Source organism: Pelobates fuscus, chromosome 2 (genome assembly GCF_036172605.1).
Source record: "Pelobates fuscus isolate aPelFus1 chromosome 2, aPelFus1.pri, whole genome shotgun sequence".
Lineage (NCBI taxonomy): Eukaryota > Metazoa > Chordata > Amphibia > Anura > Pelobatidae > Pelobates > Pelobates fuscus.
The window spans coordinates 222569387-222582674 of NC_086318.1; the positions used below are offsets into that span (position 1 = coordinate 222569387).

Sequence of the window (13288 nt, forward strand, 5' to 3'; positions counted from 1 at the left end):
CATGCAAATATCTTTAGGTTGCAGTTTTCAGAGAACAAAAATCTTTATTGTGTTATATTGTTCCCTTCTTCTGTTTATAGATGTTTTTAAAGGGAATTTTTCACTAGATATTGTGGCTACTTTTATCTAAATTTGTTAGTATAGAATTGGTCAGGATTACAAAAACAAAAGCTTTTTTTCAACATCATCATCCTTTCTTTATCTGATTGTTTGTAAATATATATATATATATATATATTTATATAGTTAATACATTGCTAAACATAAATACACACACCAGTAAAGCTATAAGACTCACTTTTTCCACAGAAATCTCACTTTAACAGTGCTCTCACTACTGCAAGGGATTCTGGTTAGGCGTATGCAAATTAGCTCAACAAAGAACCGCGCTTTTAGTATGTGTATGTGTATAAATATAGGCCATACACAGGGCCATACACAAAAAAAAATCCAATGTATTTCCCTTGTCTGTTCTTTTCCCTTTCCGTCTTCCTGTCTTTTTTGTTGCCATCTTCATACTCTCACACCCTGCATTAACTTCCTTTATCCAGTCTATCTAGGTTTTGTAATGTCTGCCTTTGCACAGAATTGATCCAGTATCCTGTCCTGGCATCCTTTCGTTTTAGCCTGTATATGTTCATTTCATAGAGCCTGAAATCAACCCTATATGTTTATTTCATAGAGCCTGGTAGGGCTCTAGCTTTGTGAGTTTGATTCTTCTCACCTTGCTTTTGTTAGTATTTTATATTATACACAGAAAGCACTATGTTTTTATTGTTTGTATTTTTACAGATATATTGAACCTGTGCTGCTTTGATACATCTAAGTATATTCTGTGTGCAATCACTTTGGGTACACATTATGTTGTATTTAAAAATATATATATAAAACTAGATAAGTAAGGCATTAAAAGATCTATGTTAGACTCTAACTAGTATTACCACAAGGGTGCGTGAGAGGTATCAAAGAGATGTTGGGTCGTTAGGTTTATTCCGTCCCTGTAGAGAATTTCCTTTCCATTACTGCTAGTAAGCATCTGTCTTTGCAGTATTACCGAGGAGGGGTTTACATAACACAAGAGCAAATTATGTCCCGACACGTGACTTCCCAGGGGCAATCATGGCAGAGTGATAAACCCTGTCACTTATAATGGGTGCATAGGGCTGGGCGTTCATTATCCCAGACAAGTACCAGAAAAATAGCAACAAATAAAATCTACGGATAAACAACAGAAAAATAAATGTTATAGGGACAGAAAAAGTCAAAACTAGAGCTGGAGCTTGTTAGCCATGGCGGTCACCCAGGTGTAGGGAAGGCAACTTGCCGGCACATAGCCTTCAGGTCACTCTCGCTGGTGCTGAACTCTTCAATGTTAGAGGGGTCCAGGTGGGCCAGTCCCGGGCCGGCCACTCTCTGTGGCTAACTGAGGCCTATCTTGTTTACATGGGATTCCAGTTCTGCGTAGCTCCGTGCTCGGTAGGTGGTGCCCATATAGGTGGATAGGATATAAATATATAAATACTTTAATATATATATATATATTTTTTTTTTTATATATATATTAAATGCATATTTAGTCAGTGTGGGGAGAATATAATATATTCTGCATATTAATGCAGAATATGGCAAAATAAACACCTCAAACTTGTATTCCTGACTTTATAGTGTTAAACTACCTATTTAGGTCCCTGGCCCACTTTAGATCTCATGGGAAAAGTGATTTTACTCACCTTTTCTCCCATGTGCGCTGGTCTGGCCATGGATGGCTCCACCTCCATGGCTGAGATCATCAAACTTGATTGTCTCAGCCAATGCAATATTTTCTATGAAAAACCAGAGTTTACATTAAAAAGCCTGCCATTGGGGGCAGAGTCAACTGTGGAACAGAGCAGACAAGTTTCCCTAAGCTCCGAGACTGGCTCTCTCAGAAAACAAATTTAACTGTGAACACGGGACCTACCTGAGCAAACTGCCCAACACCGATGGGAAGGAGGAATGGGGAGGAAAACAAAAAACCAAAGGCTGATACGTCCCGACAAGCCGATATATCGGCAAACTCCAGAGAGCTGCATGGGACAAGATGGCGCTGGGAGAGGATGAGTCCTCATGCTCCTCAGAGGATATCCCATTCGACTTGGGAGAAGGGACACCCTTCAACCCACCAACGAGATCTACTGGTAGGCAACTTACCTCTGCCGAACCGGACATGGCTGTCCAGCTGAAAGACATGAAAGACATGCTTGGTGAGAAGAATCAAACTCACAAAGCTAGAGCCCAACCAGGTTTTATGAAATCAGCATATAGGGTGCCTATACAGGCTAAAGCGATAGGATCCCAGTACAGGATACCGGATTAATTAATTAACATTTGTGCTCTGACACTCACAGTGCGCCAGACCTGCGAGGGAGTGTGACTGCTCTAACAACACACTAGACAACCAGGGAGTCCTCCAGCAGCCCACCAGACCACCATATCCATGTCCATATCTAAGAGCAGGCAAAATGCCGGCCCTGTAAAAGTGCCGCCTGGAGCCTTGGCTCCACTCTGTCCTATGGACGGGCCTGCCCAGATGAGGATTGTAAGTGATGTTGTGTTTGTAGGGACTGTGTGTGTGTTTGAGTCTGGGCTGCTTATTCTGCAGCTCTGTGTATAGCTATATCAGTGTTGGTGGCTTCCCTGGGGTCCAGTGTGGCCCGGGCTGGCCAGGCATAGGTCAAGGGCAGGAACTGTGATAGGTGCTGCAGGCTGCTTTGCTCCAGTGTAGATTTTTGTTCACAAGTACTGGGAGGAAGTGATCTGAGATAATTTCCTCTAAGTGCTGCAGTGCTTAAATTAAGGTTTCTCCATCACCACTTTTTTGCACTAACAGGTATCTGAAGTCCCACAGGGACTCCTGATAGGCTACAGCCTGTTTAGCTCTAGCTGCCTTGAGTGCTGTGCCATAGGTTGCTGACCCCTGCACTATAGTGTTCCTTTAAGTTAGGTGATCTTAAGACTTCAATTTCTATTTGTGTATTTTGCATAAATGTGATTTCAGCAGAGCAATGCTTTAATAATTCAGTTTTTTGATAGTTCTCAATGTCTGTTCCTTCTCTCCCCTCCCCTCCAAGTACAGAAATGTGGGATACCACACTGGTCCCATATTTGGGGATTATACAATAACCTCCTGTGTTGTACTGCATTGGAGGTTTACACTAAATACCACTGTAAACCACAATCCACTGTAAAATACTGGACTACATTTAATTTTTCTTATGTCAATTGGTTGCAAAATGTCACCAAAGGTATAACTTCACAGTTATGTTTACTTTAACATCTTGTAATTTATACACTTTAATAGAGCGGTATTTTCTAATTTACACAATATAATATGAAATCCAGATCTTCTCTCGGAAGAATTACATCATGTTTTTTATGATTCACGTTTTCTTAATTATTAGAGGATGTTTTTATACGTATTACATGTGTCTGGCTAACCGAAAACACATTGTTGTTTTTCCTAAAGTTAGCCACAAAGACATGTTTTACAATAAAATAACAAATAATAATATGCAGAACACAGTCAAAATACGTACCGCATGTTGGTTGTATTTCTTTGTGAATTTTAAAATTTAACTTAACAAAGTCAGCATATATAGTGATTGTTATTTTGACCTTCACAACAGCTTTTGTGAAATTAATCTAATTGCAATTGGGGAACATGCATAGTATTTTAACCCCTTGAGTGCCAATCACATTACTTTCCAGTGCTTGGTGTACTGGACCTTAAATGCAAGCCGCATGAAATGTATGTAGTTAGGTTTTCATGTACAATTCGTCATTTCCTTTTCCCTCAAATTTAAGACTAGAGTAGCCGAACTGAAGCGTTGCTGACTTAGAGAACTTTTCCAGTTTGGCAATTTTGACCTAAAATGTTAAATTCACTTTGAATTCACTTCTAATTCTCACTTTAGTGAATAACCCTGAAAATCTCTTTAACAGTAAGATTGATCTAATCTTAAATTAACATTTCTTAACCTTTTGGATGTAAAATCCAGTACCCATATGCAAATGTGCTACATTCTGTACACAAAATTCATAGGTACAATTAATTTGTTTTATTTCAGGTTTGATAGACATACAGTACTTACTTTTGGAAAATGTGTAGAATTTAAATATTTGAACCACTTAAAAACGCCAACCCTAATGAGTCATGACCAAGCAAAGCAATCTGTCAAAATTTTATATTTGAACAATGAAATGGGCTCCTTCCAAGTTTGGTCCTCTAAAAATATAGCTGAAGAAATATTCACCTTAAAGGGTTACTATAGTCACAAAAACAACTTTAGCTTAATGAAGCAGCTGTGGTGTATAGACCATGCCCCTGCAGTCTCACTACTCAATTTTCTGCTATTTAGGAGTTAAACCAATTTTGTTTCTGTTTATGAAGCCCAAGCCATGCCTGCATGACAACAAAATGGGTTATTTTTCAATCAGATGTAACTTACTTTAAGAGTTTTTATCTCTATAAATTAACTTTAATTACATACAGGAAGCTTGTGCAGGCTCTAGCAAGCTATTAACAGAGCAGAAGATAAGAAATTCTAAATTAAACAGAATTTGCATTAAAGAAAGTATACCTATTAGATGACTCTTTACAGGAAGTGTTTATGAAGATGGTGTAAGTCACATCCAGGGAGGTGTGCATAGAGCTGCATAAACATTGTGATTTAGCAGAGGATGCAAAGCAGACCCAGAGCATCACCGAGCCACCACCATGCTTAACTGTAGGAAGAATGTTCCTTTCAGCATATGCTTTATTCTTCCTTCTACAGACATACCGCTAATCCTTTGGGTCGAACAGTTCCAGTTTTGTTTCATCACTTTAAAAAACAGTATCCCGAACTTCAGTGGCTTATTTATATGATTTTGGGCATTTAGGGCGTCTAGGGGGTCTGCCTTGACGTTGGCAGGCAGGCATTCCCTCCGGTGGCCATTGGAGTAACTAAATTACCTCTATTTGTTTAAATATACATAGGGATTAAGGAGAGAGCGCAGGTAACTTTTTTTCTTTGGTTTTTACAATTTTGACAATAAACCTTATTTTCAATGGAGGTTGAATCATTTTGATTACAACTGTATTTAGGTTCTGCCCCGCTTCTTATATCAGTACAATGGTTTTTAAACTCACTATTTTCCCATGCCGCACCGGTTTCGCCACGGCTGGCTCCACTTGACCCTGCCTCTGTAGCTGAGATCATCAAATTTGATGATCACAGTCAATCGAATGCTTTATCAATGCATCTCTATGGGGAACTACCGCTCCTCCATGCAGGGTGTGGATATGCTAAACACCAGTGCTGCACATCGTGCAGCACTGGACGGAAGCACCTCTAGTGGCCGTCAATGTGAACACTGCCTTTTCTCTGAAGTGTTTACATTAAAAAACCTGCAGGAACATGCTATAAAGACCAAAATCACTACATTAAGCTGCAGTGGTTCTGGTGACTATAGTGTCCCTTTAAGATGAATTCCCTTGTTGTGTAAAACTACTAAATATACTTTTATTTAAAAATGTTTAGTTTCAGAAGGAGCCTATTAAGTTCAGATTGGTCTTTATTTCTATAGGGTAAACCTTCCAGGATAGACTAACACATCCTTCATGCGTGAAATTCAGAATCCAAATTGGCTAATATAGATATGAGACAAAAAAAAGCAATCATTAGGCAGTCTTTATTAATAATAATGCCAATGTCATTTTTACTTTAACCAAAAGTGCAGTGCATCAGACAGCAATGCATGGAATATTTTGGGTGTTCTGTAATTATAAACCTGTGTCCTTGTTTGCAGCAAGACATGATTCACCATTCATTAAAAGCTACACAACAATTTGAGATAAACATTGTTTAAATATCCTGTATAATCTGTTTAATTAAAGATGAGCCGATTCATTTTGGTCACGCAACTTAAAAGTGAGCCCTAGGATATACTTTAGTTCCTATTTAAAAGAAAAAGGATAATATTAAGTCACAGTTCTCTGCCAAGCCCCTTAGTCACAGCTCCCGGTATATTTTTTACTGCCACTGGCTTGACTTAAGTGGGAAATTTTACCTAAATGTTATTTTATGCTTAGCTTAATCAAACATTCATCCAGCAATTAGTTAGCTATGGTTCTTTTCAGTTTTGTTTTGGGCTAATGATATTACAAATATCACTGAATAACTTAAGATGTTCTAGTGCAAATTATAAGCAAATATAACAGTTGACAAGAAAGTGCACAAGTATAGTAAAACTTATTACAAAATATAGTTTATAAAAACAATATGGGCAGTGATTTGTATATTCCACTTTTTTATTTTCTTAATAATAGTAAGACATAAGGCATTTACAGTTATGGTATAATATACTTCTTTGTTGTTGTTTTATTGTTTGTTTGTTTTCTGCTTTATGTTTGTTGTACCGTTTACTGGTCTGATTAAAGTATTTGCATAACTCTTTATAGTGATGCTGATACTAAATTCTATGTTCAATTTAGTATTTTTGGGTACTTAAGGGAATACCTGTGAGTAATAGCACCTAGTGATACTTTGTTTATATGTATGTCTCCATACGGAGTTGTTGTTATAATATACAACACTTTGTAAACATATTAACTGAAACTTTAGCCAAAGGAAAAGAGAGAAAATCTGGTAAATGGTAAAACCATGAAATGATAAAGCAAAGCGTAGACTGACATTTTTTTTTTTTATACCATTCTTGTGTTTGCATGTAGTTCAATGAGTAGTTATCTACTTAAAGTCTAATTCTTGAAATTGGTGTTAGTCTTTATACTTATTCGAGTGCACATTTTGGCAGTCTGTTTAAACATTGGTTGTGAGTAACTGAATTATTATAGAGGGCCATAAGCTGCTGTAGTGGTTTTAGTAGTTTGTCATAGTGACCAATTATTTATAATGATGATGTTATGGAATGGATCACATTAAGAAAATGTTTCTGCTGTGGAAGGAAGAATAATCAAGTTGGGAGAGAAGAAAAGCATAAAAAAGAAATGGATGTGGGAACACTAAATACAGCTTAATTTACTAATTGGCATCATGAAATTAGTTCTGCTGATACATCAGGAAAAACCATTTAAAAGAACACAGAAAACACCATAACGACTAGACCCAGCAGTAGTTTTGATACAATGAATGCCCTTGCACTTTCTTAAGAAAAGTAGTCAAATCATTTGAGAATATTTCGGCAACATACCCTGGATCAACTGGGCACCTGCAGTTGCCTCCTCTGCACCCGGAAAGTTATAGAGTAAGCTAAGCGCAATGATGCAGAGAAGCACTGCTTGACTAAGGGCATCTTCACCCTGTGTATGGGTGGATGGGGTAAGGAGTAGGGACCCCTGCCACTATTAAAACATACATTATCCAAACATGGGGATTCCACTGGGCCAAATATAGTATCAAATATTTGTATATTCAAATTACACCTACTATACCCACTGTAAAAGGCCAACTATAGCCCTCAATTAGATCGTGTCAAACGAGACCTGGGGGAGTTGGATTTACCACATATATCGATGGTAGGACGTATTGACATCCTTAAGATGATGGCTCTTCCTAAAATCCTCTATATTTTTGGGACTTTAAAGGAACACTATAGGGTCAGGAACACAAACATGTATTCCTGACCCTATAGTGTTAAAACCACCATGTAGCCCCCCTGGGCCACTCATGCCTCCCTAAATATAGAAAAAAACTTACTTGTATTCAAGCCTGAAGCTGTAGCTCTGCATGCTGTTTGCCTCAGAATAACAAGCTGTCTGTTGACATCATCAGAAGTGGTGGCCTGATTCAATCACAGTGCTTCCCCATAGGATTGGCTGAGACTGAAAAGGAGGTAGATCAAGGGCAAAGCCAGCACAATTCAAACACAGCCCTGATCAATCAGCATCTCCTCATAGAGATGAATTGAATCAATGAATCTCTATGAGGAAAGTTCAGTGTCTGCATGCAGAGGGTGGAGACACTGAATGTTTGGATGCATTTTAGGCAGCCATGACCCAGGAAGGACCTCTAACAGGAGAGTGTATAAAAATACCAAATGGTTACTCACATTTAATTCGGCAGACGCACTGCTCAATGATACTGCGTTAGTGGTATAATCCTCACCAAGGATGCTTTGGAGTAGAATCTCTCTGGAACAAGTAAAACTCAGATGCCAGATAGTAAAATAATAAAAATGGTAAAAAAGATAAAATGGCCAAAATACCTTTCTTAAAATACAGTTAATTAAAATTTCCACAACACGTGTTTTCCCCTTAGGGCTTTCTCAAGTGGATACTCCAAAGCATCCTTGGTGGGGATTGTTCCACTTACACCCTATCATTGGGCAGTACATCTGCCCAATTAAATGTGAGTAACCATTTGGTATTTTTATACACTCTCCTGGTTTTATCACAGTGAGCACTATCGTTGGTTTTTATATTACATATGGTTCCCATCTGACGAGATATCTACTTACAACTTACCCCTTGATCCCACTACTCCATAGACGTTTTTACCTCAGATAGAACTTTAATGGACTCTTTTTGGACTGTTCTATATATATATATATATATATATATATATATATATATATATATACACCTATTATTTTTTATTGTTCTCTCTCTGTATTATATATCATTGTTTATTTCTATATTACTACTTGTTTATATATAATTGTATATATTATCTCTGTGGCGCCACCTTTTTCTACTTCCTTCTAGTTTTGTTCAAAAGCTGGGATTTGCACATCTTATGTCCCCTGCAAGTCTAAATTTTGATATTAACCCCTTAAGACCGCAGGACGTTCTATGCCGTCCTTATTTAGATGGCTCTAAAATCCGCAGGGCGGCATAGAACGTCCTGCGGTCTTATGTACTTACCCGGTCGCCGGCGATCCCACGCCGGCGATCGCGGTATGGGAGACTTACCTGGGAGCCCAGGGAGTCCCCCTCCGTCCTCTTCGGCCCCCCAGGGCCATGTGATCGCGAGGTCCTTGCGAGGACCCCGCGATCACATAAACGGCATAGCCGTCCATGTCAATGCCAGCAGGGGGAGTGCATGTAATGACAGGTACTCCCCCTGCTGTCTGAAATTCAAATAAAATCCGTTAAAACAGTGTAAAAATAAGATTATATATACTTAGATCATATATATATTTATTATATATATGATCTAAGTATATATATACACATATACACATATACACATAAATATACATACACTGTCTACATGTATTTTAATATTAATATATACATAATTATATATATATTAACATCAAAATACACGTACAATGATATTGATTAAATATATATATATTTTATTATATATATGTATATATAATAAAAAATAAATAAATATATTTAAATCCGTTAAAAAAAAAAAAATAATACAAAATAAATAGATAAAACATATAAATAGGCAAAATTTCGTTCTAACTGTATTTTACAATTAATATATATATATTGATATCAAAATACATGTAGAACGAAATAATATATATATATATCTATATACATAAGTATATACGTATATATCACTAAATATATACCTATATATAAATAAAAATAATAAAAAAAATTATATACATATATATGCACACATATATATATACACACCTATATATATAATAATTCTACGCATATATTTATGTAATAATTTTACATAATTAGGTCATTTTATTAATTACAATTAGCGGGACCTGCCTGACAACCCATGCTGAAACTATAGGGAATTTAATTTGCTAGCACTATATTTAACCCTGTAACTTTCCAAGACACCATAAAACCTGTGCATGGGGGGTACTGTTTTACCCGGAAGACTTCACTGAACACAAATATTAGTGTTTCAAAACAGTAAAATATATTACAACGACGATATCGTCAGTGACAGTGACATTTTTTGCATTTTCACACACAAATGGCACTTACACTGACGATATAATTGTTGTGATACGTTTTACTGTTTTGAAACACTAATATTTGTGTTCAGCGAAGTCTCCTGAGTATAACAGTACCCTTCATGTACAGGTTTTATGGTGTTTTCAAAAGTTACAGAGTCAAATATAAGGTTTGCGTTTCAGTTTTTTCACATTAATGACCTATACCTGTAAGTTGGTAGTATTGACATCATTGACAGTCCTTCAGCATTCATATTCCCAGTTTTGAAAGTGTTAGTAGAGTTTATTGAAGCCATTAACCTGGTAACTGTCAAGAGGAAGATATAGAAAATGCTAAAACTACCAAACAGCATACAAGATAACCTTCTCCATCAATCATATTGATGTAGTAATGTAACAAAAAGCAACAGAATGCTCAGCTCTTTTAAATAAAACATTTTGACTGTTGATTGTGTATTTATCTTTTAAGGACGCATTAGGGAATTACATATCTATTTTACATTCTGAGGTTTTGTGTTTTTTTTTCTCTATAATAAATTAATAAATTCTACATGCTTAACATATGACAGTGTGTTATCTCTCATTCTTGTATGTATGTGTATGTGTCCACCAACTGTTTTTTGGCGCTATATAAATAATAACATAATAATAATAATATGTATGTATATATGTATATATATATATATATATATATATATATATATGTGTGTGTGTGTGTATATATATATATATATTCTGTTATCCCATTGTATTGTGCTACGGAATTTGCTGGTGCGATATAAATTATAAAATAATAATAATTGTCATCTACAGCTTACTATCAGTTACATTGATGTCATGATGCCTACACATCAACGCCAGAGCCAACTTCAGCGTCAGTACTGCTTCACGTGTGATTGTCATCAGTGCCTGTCAAGAGATAAGGTACAATATGTTGATTGGTGTCACCTGTGCATTGAGTAAAAACACTCAGAAATGTTTTTCAATTTACAGCTTTTATCATATTTCATGGATTGCAATTAACTCTGTTAGTAGAGAATTTGTCTGCACTGCAATTTAGCTCTCCCAGATCGCTTTTAGAAGATTTAAGAACATAACATATAAAAAGCTGTATTTAAGAGATGTGATAAACGATTACTGTCTCACATGGAAAGCATAATCATGCTCTTAGTATTTTAGGTAATGAAAGCACTAATTATGGTCTGCAATTTCCTTTCCTAACATGTCGGTTCCTCTCTCTTACCATAACTTCCTGCTTCTTAATTGCTACTGTCCAAAACTATCTTATATAGATGTGATCTCTTTCTTTGACATGTTTGTATTAAAAAGAAATCATGAAATGGGAAGGTTATCAGACTGTGTAAATCATTTTAAAAAACAGCAAACCAAAGATATTATTGCTCCACAGCCCAGTCCTTTAATTCAGTGGAAGAGGAGAGTTTGGGTGCATTGGGGACTATCTAGTTACTGCCTTTTGGTAACACTATAGACACCCTCTTTACCCAGTGATGTATCTTACACGAGGCAAACAAGGCATTTGACTTGGGTGGCACTTTGCAAGGGGCTGCAAAAAAGCCACCCCTAAACGCCCAGGCGGATGCCTTGTTTGCCTCGTGTCCTGGGGGGCTCAATAGCTGGCTGGCCACTTTTGAGCCCCCCCGAGGCGGGCGGCAGCTTCTATCGCAGCAGGCAGCGAGGGAGCATGAGCCGTGAGCCAGTGAGCCAGTATATGATGCCACACCGGCTCCCTGCATCACTAAGCGGCGTGCGAGGGATCTGAGCAGGAATATTAGAGCTCCCTCGACACCTACTCTGCCTGTCCACCTCCTATCTACCCTCACAGCAGCCCTACTGGTCCGCAGGTAAGTAATCCACTCCAGGTCTCCCCGGGAGGTTGGGTGAATTTAAATTAAAATTAAAAAAAATAATAATAATTTGTGAGTGTGTGGGGGAAAATTATGTGTGTGTGTGTGACTGTGAGTGAATGTGAGTGAGTGTGTGTATGTCTGTCAGTGAGTGTGTGTGTCTGTCAGTGAGTGTATGTGTCTGTCAGTGAATGTGTGCGTCTTTCAGTGTGTGCGTCTGTCAATGAGTGTGCGTCAGTGTGTGTTTGAGTAATAGTGTGTGTCTGTCAGAGTTTGTCAAATCAGTGATTGTGTATGTCATTGTTTGTCAGTTTATATGAGAGTGTGTGTCTGTCAATGAGTGTATGCATCTGTCAGTGAGTGTGTGCGTCTGTTAGTAAGTGTGAGTCTGTGTGTGTCTGAGTAATAGAATGTGTCTGTCAGTGTGTCAAATCAGTGAGTGTGTATGTAATTGTTTGTCAGTGTATATGAGAGTGTGTGTAGGTGTCTGTCAATGAGTGTATGCATCTGTCAGTGAGTGTGTGTGTCTGTCACTGAGTGTAAGTCTGTCAGTGTATGTCTGAGTAATAATGTGTGTCTCTCAGAGTGTGTCAAATCAGTGAGTGTTTATGTAATTGTTTGTCAGTGTATATGAGAGTGTTTGTCCGTCAGTGAGTGTGTGTGTCTGTCAGTGAAAATGTGTGTTGGTTAAACAGTATGTGTGCCAATGACTGTATCTTTTAGTGAGTGTATGTCAGTGAATGCATCAGTAAGAAAGTGTCTTTCAGTCAAAGTGCTGCCTTGACAGGAAGGGGTGGGGAAAATTTAAATATGGGGGGAGGGATGCCTGAGCCCCTAACTGCCTAGGGCAGGCTTTGAACAAAAAGCTGTGACAGCAAAGTTTCACCATTTCTAAATTAGCCACTTTTGAAATTACAGAAATTAATTATTAAAGAATAGTGCATTGTTTGTCCCCTTTACCACTAGATTGTTTCCTGTAGATATTTAAAATATTATACAACAACAATATAGTATTTTGGAGAATACCAATATATCTCTGAAATTCAAATAGATTTCAGGTACAGCAGTTATCTTCCGAACCACACAAATTAATAGGTGCATCATTTCAGTTTGAGAGACCAGTGCTTCAAAAAGGCATTAATGTAGAGGGAACACAAAATAAAGTTACTAAACTGGTAAATGGTCATACTAACAAAATACTAGTAGAGGCATGAGCAGATCAACATGTACACTAAATGTTTCAATAACAAAAGAGTACTAGCTCAAAGCATTATATTAAGCTAGAGATAAGACTGAGTTATATTGTGCGAATAATATATTCTTGAATAGTAGATTTCTGGAATGGAACCAGTACATGCTGATACATTCACTAATCTTTTGCATGTGCATAAGTAGAACAAATATGTAACTTCACATGGAGATGTCATGTTTGGCATCTTATCCTTATTAAATCTTTATTTAAAGTAGTGGACAGTTTTGTCACTGTTTTGTCATCACAGTTGTAT

General features: G+C 37.2%; 1 protein-coding gene across 1 annotated transcript in view; it reads left to right on the forward strand.

Moving 5' to 3' along the window:
• The window catches only part of SMYD3 (SET and MYND domain containing 3), an 839309-nt gene that overhangs the window by 597008 nt on the left and 229013 nt on the right, over positions 1 to 13288 (forward strand). Inside the window, exon 8 of the mRNA XM_063443201.1 lies at positions 10732 to 10842. Within this exon, the coding sequence (XP_063299271.1) occupies positions 10732 to 10842 (111 nt within the window). The remainder of the gene's footprint in view (positions 1 to 10731; positions 10843 to 13288) is intronic.